Source organism: Rhamphochromis sp. 'chilingali' (assembly GCF_963969265.1).
Source record: "Rhamphochromis sp. 'chilingali' genome assembly, chromosome: 14".
Taxonomy (NCBI): domain Eukaryota; kingdom Metazoa; phylum Chordata; class Actinopteri; order Cichliformes; family Cichlidae; genus Rhamphochromis; species Rhamphochromis sp. 'chilingali'.
In genome coordinates, this window is record NC_137941.1 from 29881901 (window position 1) to 29899712 (window position 17812).

A 17812-nucleotide genomic window follows, 5' to 3' on the forward strand; every position below is an offset into this window, starting at 1 on the left:
CAAATTAAAGGTTCACTTCTGCTACTAGTGGATACCAGCTACTCATTAGAAGCTCAAAGAAAACAAAGTTTCATTAAGACAAGCTGAATACACCACTAATGCTCACTAAGAGGGGTCCACACACTGACTGAGCTGCTCTTTAGTAGCCAGCTGTGCACTGGCTCCTCAGGAGGGATGGATGGCAGTTGAGCTCCTGAATGACAATCTAGTGTCTAAAAACCTATATGTTGAAAAACAATATAGTATTGTTCATTATAAAAAATAAAGTTTTAAAACTTTTAAAACCATTTTTATGGTGGATACAAAGCTAAGTAACAATGTTTCTAGCTTGTTTCTATCTGACAAAAGATATTCCACCTAAAGATAATGCACCATATGATAAAAATGAAATAAAATAAAAATAAAAATAAAAATGATTATTTGTTTGAATTATCTATGTTCTGTTTTAGCCTACATTTGTTTACACTGAAAAAAAATATGCCCATTAGCCAGCAGAAGTTGTTGTGTACCTGTGAATGTAAAGATGAAATCCATTTTACTACTGGCTAAAAAACAAAAATTTAATGTGATGATTCAGAAGTAAGTTAAGTAAGTTCTTCCACTTTCTGATCATTTCTGAACCCTTTTTTAAAAAATAAATAAATAAATGTTTGTTCAAATTTAGGAATGAACACTTCATACGCTATTTCATCCTAGTTTGTTTATAAAAGAATAAAAATCTGTTGATTCTGTTTGTTGTGGGAGACAAGAGACAAAGATCGAATAGGTTAGATTGCTTTCAAAAAGGAAAGGGAGAGTAAGTGTCGCAGGATTGTTAGGGATAAACTAACACAGACATTGATCAACAAACGTATAAAATATAAAATGTCAGAAAATATTGAAAATATACAGTGTGTATATCATCATATCCTTACCAAGCAATCCTTTTGAAGCCGGTGCTTCTGTAGATTTATGTTTTCTTATTTTTTCTTTTTTAACCATAATGAAAATGCAAATCTCCAACATCACAGAAGAAACAAATGAAAGGGAAGCTGAAAACCACAAAAACTTTACAGCAGCATTTTATGGGTTGGGCTGGGCACTGAGATGGTTTTGGAGCCGGCTAAGCAAAACAGAATTTTTCATTAAAGCCTGAAAAATACAATAACCATAACACATGAGAAATAAATACCTATTACAATGAAAGAAATGATCACTTAACATAAAAAAACGTACCAAATATGCATGTTTTTGGTGCTACAATTTGACTTAAAATGTTCCGTTAAAATGAAAATTTTAAGTCATTACCATGTAACACTGGAGTTTTCCACCTTCCTAACAGAGTGAAACAAGAGCTAATACAATCAAACAGACACAGGGTGGATTCTCATTAGCTACAGCGATCAGAGATGGTCTAAGTGTAAGCCATGATGGGCATTCAGATGTAATCACATTTACCTCATGTGTCTGATGTTTTGGTGCCACAGAGCGTGGGAACACAGCATCACATGGTGGAAAAAGTGAAAAGCTTTACAGACCTGCCTTAAGAAAAGAGGCAGGCATTAACTTTGAAGTGAAGGGAACCATAATGAACCTAACCCATTTTCTTCAAATTTTTGGTTAAGCATGATGTCTTCACAATTCACAAGAATAATACCCAAAAGTTTTTCTTAATTTTTTTTTCTCCCATGTCCCTTGCGGGGCTCCGTAAAATTATGTCTCAAGTACATTTTTTAGACGGATTCTAACTTTTTATGGATTTGTGAATCTGTATCGCTGCTATAAATAATTAAACTTATGAAAAATATTGTATATAATAAAAAAATATTATACAAGCTTTTAAAGCAAATGCCTTTCTAAACTCCGCACTAAAAAAAGATAAAACGTTGTTATTTATTTCCTTTGCCCCTTTGAGAGAGGAAAAAGATGTACCATATCTGTTGAATATACCTCATCCTACTAAAATATGATCTTTGGAGCGCTGTCTTCCTTCATTTGGGGGAGTGAATCATCTTGACAACAGACGATCTTCGGAGTGCACCCTCAGCTGACATAAGCTACAAACCAGGACCGCCGCAACTGTCAGGCGTATATTTATCCCCTCACCGGCCGGCGTTACTGCTTTTACTGCTCTTTTCACTTCGGGTATAACTTATTTGAATTTGTTCGCTTGTTTTTCATTTATTCATTTATTTTTTGCGGGATGTTAACATGTTTTGATTCACCGCGCAAGCGATGAACGAAACGAAAGTAGAAGGGACCGGACCGACACCGGCGAAGATTCTGTTGACTTCGGGCTGCCAAGCCCCTTTTGTCGGGCAGGTTGGAGGATGGAGCTGAGGTTAAGCCGGGATGGCAAGCCGTCCGTGTCCTGGCTCCTCCTCAGCCCAGCCCTTTTCTTCTCCCTTCTGGCCGTGCTAGTGAGCTGTCACGGTTCCTGCAAACACCGAGTCCCTTCTCCCAACGAGGTGAGCCTCGGCTGTCTCTGCCACAGCTTAGCTAAGCTAGATCTGTAACAGCAGAGGCTAAGCTAGCACGTTAGCTGCGTCGGCTATTTAAGATGGTATTAAATATTATACAGTGTAATAAGACTTTATCGCCTCGGTACGTGGAAAATGAATAGTTGACAATCCCCAGCACGATGTGAAGGACGTGTTTTTGTGATAAATACAACGAAAGCGTGTTGTTCAGTTGGTTCCTCACTAAGACTTGATGTGCAGTTTGATAGCAAGCTTACAGGCTAACAGTGATGCCACTGTGGTATACAAAGCTTGTACTGTGTTCACTGTACAGCTTCTGTCATGCACATTTAGACTATGAAAGCAGCTTTCAGATCACATGCCACTGTCTATAAATCAGTTTCAGCTGTTCAGCTTCAGCCTTTTCCCCTTTAAACAGCCAAAATGACATCTGGCTAGATTAATTATTTCTTAATTTATTAATTCAAAATACAGCTGCACTCTGTACCCCAAACATTGTATTCACAGAAGACAGGTATTTTTAACTAAATGTACACAAAACCCATTCACAGTAAAATGGACAGATTAGGTTTTTAATAACTAACTAAAAGGCGAGTTTGTGACTCTCAGTTTTTAGCCATTAAAAAAATAAACAGAAAAGCTTATTGGACGTCGTTTGTAAGGTGGAGCGCTTTACCTATTCTGAAGGTATTTCCAGAATCCTTAAAGGCTCTGATCACCAGCATCAAATATAATACTTGCTTCTGATTGAGAGGAAGTTGAACTGTGTTTTGAGCATTTCAGTTTCTCAGTTATCATAAACACATTTTTGTACTGCAATTTCTACTCTTGATAGTTGGCATATGTTCCAATACTATACCAATAATAGTTTTGTAAAACACTAAACACATCTATTGTTAGTAGTATTGGTTGATTTAGTTCTCCTCTTATAAATTGCAATTCTCATTTTCTGCTATCCTGTTTCAGATTGTCCACCATGTTTACTTGAAGCCTGAGCGTTTGACTAAGAGAAGCTCTCCAGAAGACCTTCAGCTGAAAATAAAGATCATCTATGACAGCAGTGTTGACCAGTAAGTGCTACAGCAACTCAAAGGATTAAAAAACAAAACAAAAAGCCAAACAGAGCAACTGTCACCATTTTTCTAGCATCCATATGCCAGGTTTGTGTGTGTAACAAGTATGCTCTCCATCCACAGACTTACTGCAGACAAAAGGAGACTTGTGAAGGTGAGGACACACCTGAGCACTTTATACAATAAATGTTTTGTAATAGTTAAAGTCTAACTATAACCTTGTAAAATAACACATCTCAACCACAGAGAAATTGGTATAAATAAAAGTGGAAATTAAGAGTCAACTTGTTGTGGTTTTCCCGATTTTGATTTTTAAGCAGTAAATAGGGTTTTCTGTTAAATCTTACATTCAAAGTCCAGTATCCACAAGAACTGCAACATGAGGACATCATCAGTGGTTTTAACATTCAGCCGTGCCTTCTGCTGTTTGTTTTGGTTCTCAGCTGTGAGGTTCAAGTGCAGCACTCGTGAAAAACATTAGCAGTAGTTGAAGTGATGTCGGATTGGGCTTTGCAGCATTGTTGGCTGTGATCAGAGGTGTAACAGATTGAAAATGTGTTACTCCATGTGTCCCTCTCTAGGATAAGCTCTTTCCTCAGGCCATCGCTTACCTGCAGAGGGCTTTCAGTGTCAGGCGCAGAGTGGGGCCTGTACTGCTCAGCAGGTATGTAGTCCCTGCCGTCACTATTTTAGCTACACATGTGCACAAATTTTCAGTTCAGTAATCTAAAAGAAAGTATAAAACAATAGTCTAGAGTAATTTAGATTTTTAAATATGTTCCACATACTGTCATAAGAGGTTTAAAGGTATTTTATTTAAGTAAAAGCATTAATATCAAAGTGTGTGCATATGTATTTTATTTTATTTTTTAAAGAAAGAATGAAACTACAATGACATCACCCAGTGGTTTTGGGATTCTGCCTTTTGAAGACACAACGTTAGCATTTTGTTGCTTGCCATGTAGATTCTTTGGCTCTGTGATCAAATTTGGATCAGAGTGCAAAGTGCTAAGCAGTCAGCTAACAAACACTTGGTCAGAAACCTGCATCCACAAGTTGTGCGGGTGCAATGGGCAAACACAGATAGCTGACAACTGGTGGTAAGTGACAGATTAATAAATACTACAGTGTCACTCACCAAAAACTGTTGGGCTGTTTCATGGATTAAGTCGTGTTATTTGTGTGATGATTTGAAGAAGAGTCACCAAACACACCAAGACCAGTTGACTGAGGCCTAGCAGGTGTCAATTAGCTCCAGTGTAAGCACTCCTATAAATCAAAGCACCCCCTTAATAAAATCCAGATGAGTAATTTAATCAAGTGCTGTGTGTTTATGTTATACTATTTAATTGCCAGAAAGTTGTTTAAATGTTTGTTTCTCTTGGATTTCTGGGAACCACATCTGTGGTTATATTTAATTAACTGTTTCTGTTATCTCAGACAATGTGCAACCAACCAGTACATGAGGAAGAGAGATGACCCTCATCGCTACTGCCAGGACGCCTGTGCAAACCTTACGCGATGTGGGCCCGTCATTGTACCACAGCACCACCTGCAGGTCAGAGCGTGCATAGATAGATTACTGATCACACACGACAAGGACTCTAGCCTTGTTAGCAGCTGTTTTCTGTTTTTATTTGGAACATATGAAGTGTTAATTCATTGCTAATTAACATTAAAATATTGACCAAGCATGCATTGACCAAAATGTATATAATGTTACTGCTGTAGTTGAATTCTACAGATAACACATAACCAGACAGTGCTGTTGACCATTTTCCCCATGATTTAAAAAAAATTCTGACCAACTTTTAACCGACAGTGTTTTTATGCTAAGATGTGAACACTGTTGTCCATCCTCACTGGTTCAGTGTGCTCTCTGCTCACTCCAATGTCGTGTTTCTCTTCTAGCAATGCAAGGTGTGCAGTGAGTCTGGGAAGTCATGTGGCCCTACAGGGCCCCCAGATGGGCCTGGAGTCGAAGGGTCCGATTTTGTGCTGTACGTCAGCGGTGTCACCACAGAACGCTGTGGGCAGGAGAACATAGTGGCCTATGCTGCTTACTGCCAGCTGGAGGCGGAGCTGGATAGGTGGGAGGATAAAAACCTTACTTAGTGTTAATTTAAAAAATAAACTAAAAATACAATCCAGTCTTTAAATAAAGTCTCATTTTTTTGCTTAATAAGCAATGAACTGTCATCTTGGTAACAGAAATAAATCAAACTGTCAGAATATCACAGTATAAACTAATGTTTGTCAGGGTGTTTTTCCTTTTAGACCTATAGCAGGCTACGCCAACCTGTGCCCTGCTATGATCTCCTCTCAACCTCAGGAGTTTGAAGGGATGCTGTCCACAGTCAAACATGAAATCATCCACGCTCTGGTCAGTACCACTTGTCACTGCTGTTGAGCTTCCCGTGGGTGAATTAGGTTCACACAGATTGCTCAAAAGACATTTTTGAACCATATTTTCGTAGGCAGATTTTTAACATTTGAATACATTTGGAGATGCTTTACTGTTGACCAACAACAGTTTGCCAAAGCTGAACTTAAAAGCTAAAAATTGATGTGGGTTTATTTTTACCTCGTGAGCATATTAATAAAAAATGCAAGATTTTGCCCAGAAGATGTGCTGCTATAAATATTCTTGTAATTTGGTGCTAAATAGACTCTTGTTGAGGAATTTGTGCATGTGTGAAATCTGTCACTGACTGGAGTTTCTCCTTACGTCCTCTAGGGGTTTTCAGCCGGTCTGTTTGCTTTCTACCACGATGATGAGGGCAAACCTCTGACTCCTCGTTTCGCAAGCGGCCTGCCCGCCTTCAACGAGAGGTGATTACACTATATGTAATGGTCATCTATGATTTCTAGTGTTCAAGCTCTAACTTCTAATCCTATACCTGTGCATCAGTCTGGGTCTGTACCAGTGGAGCGATGCCGTTATCAGAAGAGTTACCAGACTGTGGGACATCAGAGGAGGCGTGATGGTCCGACACCAAGTGCATGTCCTTGTCACTCCTCGTGTTGTGGTAAGAAGCTTCAATATTAAGAAAACTGGTTAGTTTCGTAACTCTTCTTCTGTTTATGTGAGTCTAGAAAAAGATCATGTACTGTCATTTTGCACCTCTTAGCTGTAGTTTTGACTGTGCTTATAAAAACAATTGTTTTACAAAGATTTATACACACCAGGAGTTGTTGAAGGAATGTAATATATAGGTCTGATTAGAAAGAGTGGACAAACTTGAACCTATGAGATTGTTATTGGAGGCCAGTTTAGGTGTTATAGTTGATGTCAAGTAATAACTAAGTAGTATGTGTCTTCCTTTCTGTTTCCAGGAGGAGGCGAGGAAACATTTTAATTGCCCCATCCTGGAGGGGATGGAGCTGGAGAACCAAGGAGGGACAGGAACCGAACTAAACCATTGGGAAAAGAGACTCTTAGAGGTCAGCACATGTTTTCTCGTGGCTTTTTGGTAGCCAGTAGTTTGGGCTTCTCCGTTGTGTTCATCCATTTTTTTTTTCTCATTCATCCCAGAATGAGGCAATGACGGGCTCCCACACTCAGAACCGAGTATTTTCTCGGCTGACGCTGGCTATCATGGAGGACAGCGGATGGTACCGCGCCAACTACAGCCTGGCTCAGAGGCTGGACTGGGGCCGTGGTCTCGGCTGCGACTTTGTCATGAAGAGCTGCAAATTCTGGATGGACAAGCAGAGACAGAGGTCACAGAAACACAAACTCTGTGTCAAACAGAGTTGAAGTTTTTTTTTTTGCTATTTTTTTCCCTCATGATCACAAAGCTCATGGTTTTAGTTTGAAGCTGGCACCAATGGTTGAAAAAATGACCAAGTTTAACACACTGAAAAAGGGGCATATGTATATGTTACAGATAAATTCTGTACTGTACCAGGTACCCACAGTAATGGCATATCTAACTAGCAGCATTTATCATGTACTTGTTGTTGCAGAAGACACGCTGTAACTCCGTACTGTGACACAGTGCGAGCCTCTCCTCTGCAGCTCACCTGCAGACAGGATCAGCTGGCTGTGGCTGTGTGCAACTTGCAAAAATACCCACAAGAACTGCCACTTAAGTACCAGGTATGCAAGCCCCCCACCACTACCAATATTGATATGTTTGTGATTGTTCTGCTGAAACTAGTGGATGTGTTATTTTTTTTTTCTTATATAAAATGCCTGACAAGGTTATTTATAGCTACCACACAGTGCTGTATGTGCATGTTACAGTAAGCTCTGCTGTGTTCAGTGAGTGTGCTGTGGGTAACTATATGTGCTGTGTCAGTATTTCGAGCGGATCCCTGACGTGGCTGCTGATCAGCTGTCGTTCTTTGGGGGTGCTGTGGAGATCGCGGACTACTGTCCATTTAGTCAGGAGTTCAGCTGGCACCTCAGTGGAGAATACCAGAGAAACTCCTACTGCAGAGTGTCTGAGAACCAGCCAGGTACTGCTTATACTGCTGTTTCTACTGCTGCCTTTAGTCTAGTGCTGTTTTAAATCAAACTCTGTGAACAGCTGTAGTACAGGGAGGGAGGTTAGAATAGTTTCCTAATATATTTCTTATTCTTCTGTGCCTTAAACGCAGGTCACACACACACACACCCGATTATTTAAAAAAAAAAATAAATAAATAAATAAATAAAAATATGCAAAGAAACCACTCACTAGACTAATTACAGCAATTACCTTTACTCTTTCAAGTATTGAATTTCAAAAAGCGACTTCATATAAAGATGCATAAGATGATCCTAAAGCTCCTTAGGACTAGAACTAATCCTGGTTTGGACACCTTAAGGCCCTTTCACATAGGACACGGCACGTGCAGCAAGGAGTACTCACAGTCAAGTTCAACTTTGAACTTTGACCACTGTTTTCAGTGGCCAGATCAGACAGATGCATGGTGTTCATTTTTAAGTAATTTTATTTTTATTATAATTTTCAATAATTTTTAAATAATTTGTTAAAATCAAAAAGAGCTTGACAGAGAAGTAGCTCACCACCATTTAGCATAAATCCATAAGAACACATGTCTGCCCAGTTTCACTGTCAGGAACGTGAAACCTATTCTGTCATAGGTGTGACTGAGAGCTCATCAGTAAAGACGGTGGTCCCCACCCTTTTTTGCTCCATGGACCGGTTTAATGTCAGACAATATTTTCATGGACAGCCTTTAAGGTGTCTCTGATAAATACAACAAAATAAAATGATACGACCAAGACAAAAACTGTGGTATTTTGTAAATATAATAATAAACGCCAACTCACTGTGTAATTGTGTTACTTTATTAGCAGCGTCTTCCTGAAATGTGCCAACAACATGGAGAGTAACATCCTCCTCTCTGCCACTTAATGCTCTCTGGTCGCTATGGTAATGCGTAAATATTTCTTTCAAAATAAGATGCACAACTATAATACGGAAAATGACCCAGGGAAACCGAATTAACGATAAAAACCCCGAAAACCATAAATTTCACACCCGAGCCTCAACTCTCGTGGTCCGGTACCAAACGACTCACAGACCAGTACCGGTCCATGGCCCGGGGGTTGGGGACCACTGAGTAAAGACATTTGGAGGAATCCTTGTATAAAATCTGTTTTGATCTGCTGTTGTTGATGCTGTTTCTATGACATATGCGAGCTTTCTATCTGTGGTTTTCTCTGTTTGTTCAGACTGGTGGAGAAATTATGGAGCAGAGCAGTATGGACCAGACTCTGTGTGTCTGTACCAGAAATCAGCCTTTGTGATGGAGCAGTGCACTCGGAAGATGACGTACCCTGACTGGGGCTCCGGATGCTACAAGGTGCTGACATGTACATATACTTATTTATGTTTCTGTGAATTTTTAAGATCCCCTTTACAGCTCAGTGGAGAAGGTGACATCTGTAGGTTGAGACTTTTACCTTCTAGAAATCTGTAGATAGGGCTGTTCAATATAACGATATATATCGGATGATGATATAAAAACATCTATAGTTTCATTTTACACTATCGTTTGTTTCGTGGTGTCTTAAATAAACAGTTTACAGCAATATTTTTTTTCATCGTTTTGATGGTCACGGTAGTGGCTATATTAATTTCTTAAATTATTTCTTAATTTCTTTCTCTTATATTTAATGTAACCACACTACAGACAGACAAGGGGCTGTTTTTACGTGCTGTTATTTACAACGACGGTAAAACCATCCCGTGGCTCTGCGTGTTTGTTTTCCATGTACACCTTTCACAATAAAGCTCAAGATCCTGTTGAGACTTTTCAAAATAAACTGAATCACAGGAAAAAGTATGCAGAGAGTTTACGGATGAGAAGGGGGAAAAAAAAAAAAAAAAAGAGCCGTCAGGTGCTAAAAAATAAACCTTAGACTCAAACTTTGAAAGAAAATGGTGGCCGTTACAACTTATGTCTTATGTCATGCATCGGTTAAAACACTCGAATCCAGCTACATGACGCCCAGCTGGAAAAACTTCATGCAAGTCGAGTTGCCAGAGATTCACAGAATTTACAGAAAATATTACATTTTTGTGATTTATATCCTTGTCAGGACGATAAATGTCTCATATCGGGATATGAGATTTTTGTCATATCGCACTGCCCCATTTGTAGATTTTAATTTTATTTATGTATGACAAACAGATTAATAGTTCAGGTTAAATAAATTAAATCCCTTTTTGTTGTCCCAAACTGCTTTAGTGGGCTCTCAAAAGGTTTTTATACAAAGGGAAAAAAAATCCCTAATAAACTTAGAGAAATGAGAGGAAAGTGCATGTCGCTGTGTGTTTTGGGTCTGTGTCACACCCTCTCTGTGCTGCAGGTGTCGTGCTCAGCTCAGGGCCTCATGGTGTTCGTTCAGGATCGTTCCTTCCTCTGTGTCCGTAAAGGTCAGCTGCTGAGCATCAGCGTACGCGTTAACGAGTGGGTTTACAACGGTGTCCTCATCTGCCCCGCCTGCACCGACTTCTGTGATGACTGCCCCCTACCCTACCATCTCCCACCCATCAACACCTCCAGGAGCAACCCAATTGGTCAGTCAGTGGACCAGCTGATTTAAATGCTTCTCTTCCTGTCCCATGGTGAAGCTGTCTGCCTTTTAGATTTCAACTGATGGTTGAATGAAGTTGTTTAATGAGTGAAGAAATGGGAAAAGATATAAATGAGAACAAAGTAAAGAAATCTGTGAGGAAAGCACTGAAAGGGAAAGATAAAACTTAAGATGTATGTATAATTAAATACTCAATGTGTGTAGAATATAATTCTGTTATGTAAAACAAACATGATTTGATAGATGTTATTTTCTGTCTTTCTTTTAGATCCATGCTCCAGTTCTCCAGGTTTGGCCACCACTCTGTGGCTCCTGCTGCTCAACCTGTTTCCTCTAGTGGCTGGACTGCTGCTCTGCCACTGCAGCTGATAAAACACACACACACCAAACACACCAAGGTAGCTGAACAGTCCTCTATACCATAGTCACTTGAGGACTTGGACTGCAGATGTTTTTCCTCTTTGTTTTACTCATTACCTCCTCCTTCCTTCCCTTCTGCACTTGCGTTCCTTTCTTTGCCATTCTCAGCCTGTTTTCTCATTTTGTTCTGTGACTGCATCCTCATGCATCTCTCAGCACAGTCAGGTATCCTTTTGCTGAAGGTCCATTCAGTTGTCCCTCACCAGATTTACATGCACTTAAGTAATCAGGTTATAGCCAGCTTTAATTTGAACAGGATTTATCTGACTGACACACACAGCCAAAACTCTGTCAGTTATCAACATGGAAAGCAGCTAAATGGCAGCTAATACTGTTATTTGTGGGCGAATTATTGGCAAAAAGAGCAAGTTGGATCGACAGGGACCATTTTTATGGCAGAGCAATGGAACATGAAAAATAAGCAGTGTAATTTGTCCTTTTCAGTGAGGCAGGGATTACTCACATTACATATACTCAGAATGCACTAACACCACTTTTTTATTATCAAGACCATGATACATATATGTACTTACAATACACCTATTATTGTTGTTGTTAATATTGTTATTATTATTATTATTATTATTATTATTATTATTATCAACAACAACAACCTCTTCAAAACAAAAGTCTAGCATGATAGAAATAAGTTTTTGTATGTAAAAATAATGAATAAAAAGCCAAATATTTGCAAATTTTAGCATCTTGTATTCAAAGATCTGCTTATTTCTCATGTTTTCACACACAGGGTTTAGTGTAAAACGAGACATTGATCAGTATGTTTCATATGCTAATCGATTAATGAACAGTAATTTAAGGTTATTTTAGGATTAAGAATTTTAAAGTGATTTTATAATGAATCATTTATGTAATTTGAAATGAAATTTGTCAGCCCTTTTATAATAATTGACCAGTTGTTACTACAGCTTGCTTTTCAGATGGTCAGCTAACATATCCAAAGTTGTAATAGTGTAATATTGTTTTGTGTACACTTGAAATTGTATTCACAGATATTTTTAAGGACGTCATTGAATGTTTAACCAGGTTACTGTATATATGTTTAATATGTTTCTGATTTCTGCTGGAACCAGGTTGCTTGCGGTGATTTGGTTACTTAAGTGCATGAAAATGGTTAATTCAATTCAGCATGTAGAGTGTCTGCAGCATCATTATTCCCTAAAAAAACACATTTTAGTTCTGGACACTTGTTTATTTTCAATTTTTTTTTTTTTTTTTTTTTTTTTTTTTTTTTTACTGTGAGCTGTGGAAACCTGATAGATTCACATTGGTTTCTGCCTAAATTTCACAACTTTACTTCAGCTTTGGGATCATCGTACTTCGTCAGATTCCTTTTTCTTACAGTGTAGTGATGGAAGCGGGATGTCTGTATTTTTTAGCTGATCTCTTCAAACTAATTTCAAGATTGTGACAAACTGACTGTCGATCGACAATACCACAATGGTGCAAACTACCTGCAAACTTCTTCCTCTTAACTGAAACAACACGAGGCTCTGTGCAGTTTGCTGAACTCTGGTGGCAGCAGAAGGTAACTGTTCAAAGTTTTTTAAGCTTACAGGATCTTTTATGCTGAAAACTCTTTCTGTAAATATAAATATGAGACCGGACAGGAATATGGTGGAAGGACTTCCCCTGCCACCTCCTGACAGGTCACTTGAGCTTAAATTCATTACCTCATTTTCTTCTAAGAGTCATTTTATCCTTATTTAAGATATGTAGCTGTTCAGATGTAGGTATGGATCTTCTTTGGAGTACAGATTGATAATGTTGATGATCGTTTCTCTCTACATGATGAGCTCAAGCGTTTGCATTCAAGGCCTTTGCTTTTTGCAAGTAGAAGTTTTGCTGATGACGATGCTGTACATTCACTTTACTAGAATTATTTTCCAACCTCATAAATATATAGGAATTTATTTGTTGTAAAAAGCAAATGAATTTTCTGTTGTTGTTGTTTTTTTTTTTTTTTTTGGATAATCAGTCAACACAGATTAACACCTTAACAACTCAGATTGCCAAGCCTGCTGCTGCTGCAGCCACTTAAAGGCTAATAGGTTGGAGATTAAATGGTGGAAGGTCTTTACTGAGGAGTAATATCTAAAAAATGTTTCCCATAGGTTTCATTTCATTGTGTCCTCAGCAGGGCCAAAACCCAGCAACGTTTCCGCAAATGAGTCCACTGACATTTCAAAAGCACAAAGCTCTCAAATTTCCTCCTGAGTTCAAAACCAAGACTGGATTTGTCCTCGTTCCATTGGTCTTAAAATTACGTGACTGCTTATTTCTGTTAATTATTGGCCAAAAATTACAAACCAAATGGCCTGTTTACAGTTAGCTTAGGTGGTGATGCAATGAGCTAAACTAAGATTTGGCAGGAATCCAGTGGTGCTTAAAATCATAAACCTGCTATGGAAACACTTTTACTGTTTAAATACAGATTATAATGTTTGGCTCTTTGTTTCTGTAATGACGGGCACTCTTTCTCTCAGCAGTTCATACATTTGTTGGATTAGCGATTGTTTTCAGTTTATGGCCCAGAGTGAGAAGGGCTCCTACATTTGTGGTTCATTAAACTCTTTTGCATGAGCCAATTGAGAACAGCCTCTGAAGCCACAATGGCAATGCTTTAGGATAAAAGTGCAAATTTCTGTTTGTTTGTTTTTTGTGGTGGAGAGTGGTGTGGAGAATGAATGTCTGAAATAATGATTCGCTCCTTTTTTCCAATGAATCTGCAATGTTTTGCTCTTATTTATGCAAAAACAAACAAAGACACAAAACAAACTCAAAATGACACAAAATTATTAACAAACTTATTATTAACAAATTTTTGATTACCTTAAAAAGTACGTTGAGACACAATTCTACCAGTTCAGTGAGGAGAGAAGAACAATAAAGACACAAAAATGACCTTCCATAGAAAACAAAAACCTATAAAATCACCACACAGATGCAAAATAAGCACATGAGCATGCTAAATGTCTCCAATAGTGGAAACGTGACCATGAAAGCCCTGAAAATGTTTTGAAATGAGATGCAAATTAAAATTGCAAAGAAACTGTGTGACTTGCACATAAATTTAAGTTAGTAGCGTGGGTACAAAATAATTTTCGGACCGTAATGAAAAGAAAATAATTCAGCACTCAAAGAAAATATAATCTAACATTAAACAACTTGGTTTAGTGATTGATGTTAATAATCTGGCTCATTTCCTCGACTAATGGAGCTCATTACATTCATTTAAGACTGACTTTGCATTTCTGTGTTTGCACTAAAAGAACTGGCCTTAATGTGCGGGGATGTCTCTGTTTGAAAGCTGATGCCAGGAGAGGTTTTATTATTATCTGAAGCCCACAAATGACGTTTGCCACCAGGTCGGTCATGCATGTGTGTCTGTGTTGTGTAAGAATGTTTTAATTGATAACACTGTCAGTAATGTGTCCGGGAACATGATTTATATGATGTAAGTGTTTCGAGTCATGCGCTGTAGAGTTTGTGTCGTTGGTGTTAGTCCTGTGCAGACCTGACCTCAGTTTACTTTGATCATGTTAAAAGTGAATTTCAGCTAAAACTGACTGAACTGTAAGAGTTTGTGATTTACTTTTACTTGTTTGAAATTACTGTTCAATGTGATGACTGAACTTGCACTAAGTTGAGGGGGGAAGAAAAAAATCAGATCCCACGTCAGTGTTGGTGAAACACGCAGAAATGTGATGCTTCTGTTTCCAGTTAATTTTATGCAGAAATGAGGCTGTTGAGAAAACAGCCGATCTTTTCAGTGAGACACTTTGTGTTACTAAAATGATCTTTGTTATATTTATTTTATTTTTTAGGAAAAGGGCTGCTTTGTAAGACAAATCAAGACTTTTGTCTCAGAATAAAAACTGTCTGTATCCCTGAAGATGTCGGTGTCTGTCATGCTTAATAAAATTACATTTATTCATTATATTAAACCAAACAACAGAAAGTTTAATGCTCCTAAAAGTTTGGAACTAAAACTGATATGTAAAACCAACCAGTGTCTCCACCTAACAGCCACAGAATTAAACAGGATTGTAGATTACTGGAAAATTATTTTTGACAGAGAAGGAATTAAGGCTATAGTGGGAATATCAAACACTAGGTTTAAAAAAAACAAATTTCCTATTTGGTATAACTTGTTCTGGCTTATCTCACATGGTGATGAAATCCTTTAAAAGTTGGACTCAAAAGTTATTTTTTTTCCCACAGAATAATCAGAGAACAGATCAAACTAATGGTTGTTTCTGTTCCTCTCCATCAGAAACATTAAACTGGTGCAGTTGGTTGGTTTTCATGGAATGACCCATCTATCGCCTGGATATTCTACTGTAAAATGTGACAGATTTGAACTCTGATGAACCCAACTGCTATCTGTCATTCAGTTAATTAATAAAACCCACGTAGCCGGTCATTGGACTGAAAGTTCATTGAACACAAAAATTACCATGCTTTACAATGCAGAAAGAGAAATATCAACGTAAAATATGCTGTACAGATTTCTACAGTCATTCACCAAGAGAAATTGAATGGCCTCACCGCTTAGAGCCTCACTCCTTTAAGGTATTATGTGTGTTCTGTCTTAAATCTTATATCACTGAGTAATATTATGCTGTACGTCTCTGACTAAAGTTAAATGCCATTTAAAAACCATCTCTCAAGATTTTCAGTACAAGAATAAAAAGAAAAAGGTCTATTTGGTCCGCGTGTTATCCAAGTATTTAAACCCACCAATTCATTCTCTAAATGAATAATTCTGTTGGCTCAGGTTGGAATTAAGAGAGACAGATTAGAGCCGCTAGGTGAATGCTTACTGGCTAGTGGGTAGTTTGCTTGGTACATTGGATCCACAACTGTCCAAATGTTACGTGTTTGGTTAAAAACGGTATCAGTCCAGTATTCCTATGCCGTTTCCAAAAACATAGAAATAATTCCCTGCAAATTAGATTTGGGGGGGGGGAATATCTTATGAGTTATAAAACATGTTTGTTCAACTGAGAAATCCCTGAAAGTTAGCGAAATTTTAAATAATAAAATAGTAATAATTTAGCCTAGAGAAATTTTAATTTGTGTCTGCACTTACAGACTTAAGACAGGAAGGTTCATACTGTGGAGATCAGGGGAATTATTTTGCTGCTATTGTTAATAATCATCATCATTACCATTGCATTAATAATACAGTTTACAGTATTGATATTGTATTCAGATGTTTAAACATATTGGTACCCAATTAGCCTTTATTACAGGTGCAGTTATAACCACTTTAAACTGTTGAGTTAAATCAATAATCTTAAATGCTTTTGAATGCTTGTTATAATCTTAAATGTGTATGTGCTGATTCTGATAAAAGAAAGGCCTAACTCTGAGTACACTCTGTGCCAAAGTAGACAGGAAGCGCAGGCTTTTGCAGAGCGTGCTTGTGAAAGTGAATGTTACTTTGAGGAGCTGATTGAATGATGCTATTTGAATAACCAGGTTATTCAAATTGTCTTTTATACTTTTATATTCTTTGATTAAGCTTTTAGTAGAGGTTCTTGCAGGATGTGGGCCTGATGTTTCAGATGATAAGCGTGCGTCCGGCAGCGACAGAAAGACAACTGGCAGGGAGACGAGGCGATGTTCTTTTCAAACTGTGTTAAAAGTCATTGTGGTTTTGATTTGATGTAAGCATGTATTGTATCTGATGACGCATGAGGGGGCGTTAACCCTGATGAATCAAAAGCAATCTGAAGTGTCTTTTGGGTGGAGATCTACAGCTGATGTTTTGCAGTGTACATCTCACCACGCTGCGTGTGTTCATTAAAATCATCGTTTGACTCCACCCGGCCAGATCATTGTTGTTATTGGATTACCTCCTGTATCCCTCCTTAATATTTGAACCCTTAACAATACCCATGTTTTATCATCTGGTTTACTTCACTAAAGAAGCAAAAATGCGAGGGAAGGCGATAACTGGATAAAATGTCATCCTCTTTCTCCTCAGCTTAATCTACTGAACTGAAGTCAGAGCTCTAACACATGAAATGTGTAAAACATGTTCATTTTTTCCTGTTTTCATCACAATTACTTATTGTTAGCAGATTAAACATGCGACCCTACTACCTACAGACAGCTGACACCGAGCTGGCTAAAACACAGCAGCAATAAGCTAATGCTATATTACCTAATGTTAGACTCAAGTGTCCTAAAAATCACATTTTCCCTCCAATAAACAATTTGATTACATTCTCACATTGTATGAGAGTTTATTCGCTAAGAGTCTGAATTTAACAAAGTTAGCTCCACTTCAAAGTGTCACTAACAAGGGCAGCACTTATTGACAGAGAAGTTCAGGATATCTTGAACAACACTGCAGTATAATTTTCAGACCGAAATGAGCTTCAGTGACTCATCGACTCATATTGGACTCAACCACAAAGTTTTGCGTTTTCCTCCATAGATGTCGATACATATTGCTACTGCTGAGCTAAACAGCGGACTGACAGCACACACTCACTACAGATAAATGGAAACCACCTTAGTTGGGATTGTGTATTTGAACTGGGAGGGGTACGAAAACAGAAATGGGTTGAATGCAGTCTGCTATGTACTGACATCTAGTGTTGAGATTTTGCACACTGTAACTTTAATCTTGATTAATATTCACAATAAAAATATTAATCAAACATTTTGAAGTCTGTATGTGTTTCATAGTGTCTAACTGTCCTGGTACATTTAAACCTAACAATTACTACATGATGGAAACACGTCATGTTATCTCTTTTAATAAAGTT

At 38.0% G+C, this 17812-nt stretch overlaps 1 protein-coding gene across 2 annotated transcripts; it reads left to right on the plus strand.

Moving 5' to 3' along the window:
* Positions 1-2027: 2027 nt before the first annotated feature.
* Positions 2028-14924, plus strand: lmln (leishmanolysin-like (metallopeptidase M8 family)). 2 transcript variants are annotated; one of them, XM_080902716.1, is made up of 16 exons: positions 2028-2447; positions 3426-3529; positions 3656-3686; positions 4114-4196; positions 4973-5090; positions 5444-5622; positions 5810-5915; positions 6270-6364; positions 6444-6561; positions 6869-6976; positions 7068-7255; positions 7502-7634; positions 7837-7996; positions 9222-9352; positions 10362-10572; positions 10858-14924. In XM_080902716.1, the coding sequence occupies exons 1-16, from the start codon at positions 2310-2312 to the stop codon at positions 10956-10958; spliced, it is 2004 nt and encodes a 667-aa protein (XP_080758842.1). In that variant the 5' UTR covers positions 2028-2309; the 3' UTR covers positions 10959-14924. The 2 variants fall into 2 exon arrangements, with proteins under 2 accessions (XP_080758842.1, XP_080758843.1); XM_080902717.1 differs by lacking the exon at positions 10858-14924 and having other exon boundaries at positions 10429-10569.
* Positions 14925-17812: the final 2888 nt, after the last annotated feature.

Bases quoted from the DNA above. Each gene is read 5' to 3' on its own strand.
- lmln (XM_080902716.1), top strand. From the start codon at position 2,310: ATGGAGCTGAGGTTAAGCCGGGATGGCAAGCCGTCCGTGTCCTGGCTC. The intron at 4,197-4,972 runs GTATGTAGTCCC...CTGTTATCTCAG, and splicing joins GGGCCTGTACTGCTCAGCAG to ACAATGTGCAACCAACCAGT. The intron at 7,635-7,836 runs GTATGCAAGCCC...GTGCTGTGTCAG, and splicing joins AACTGCCACTTAAGTACCAG to TATTTCGAGCGGATCCCTGA.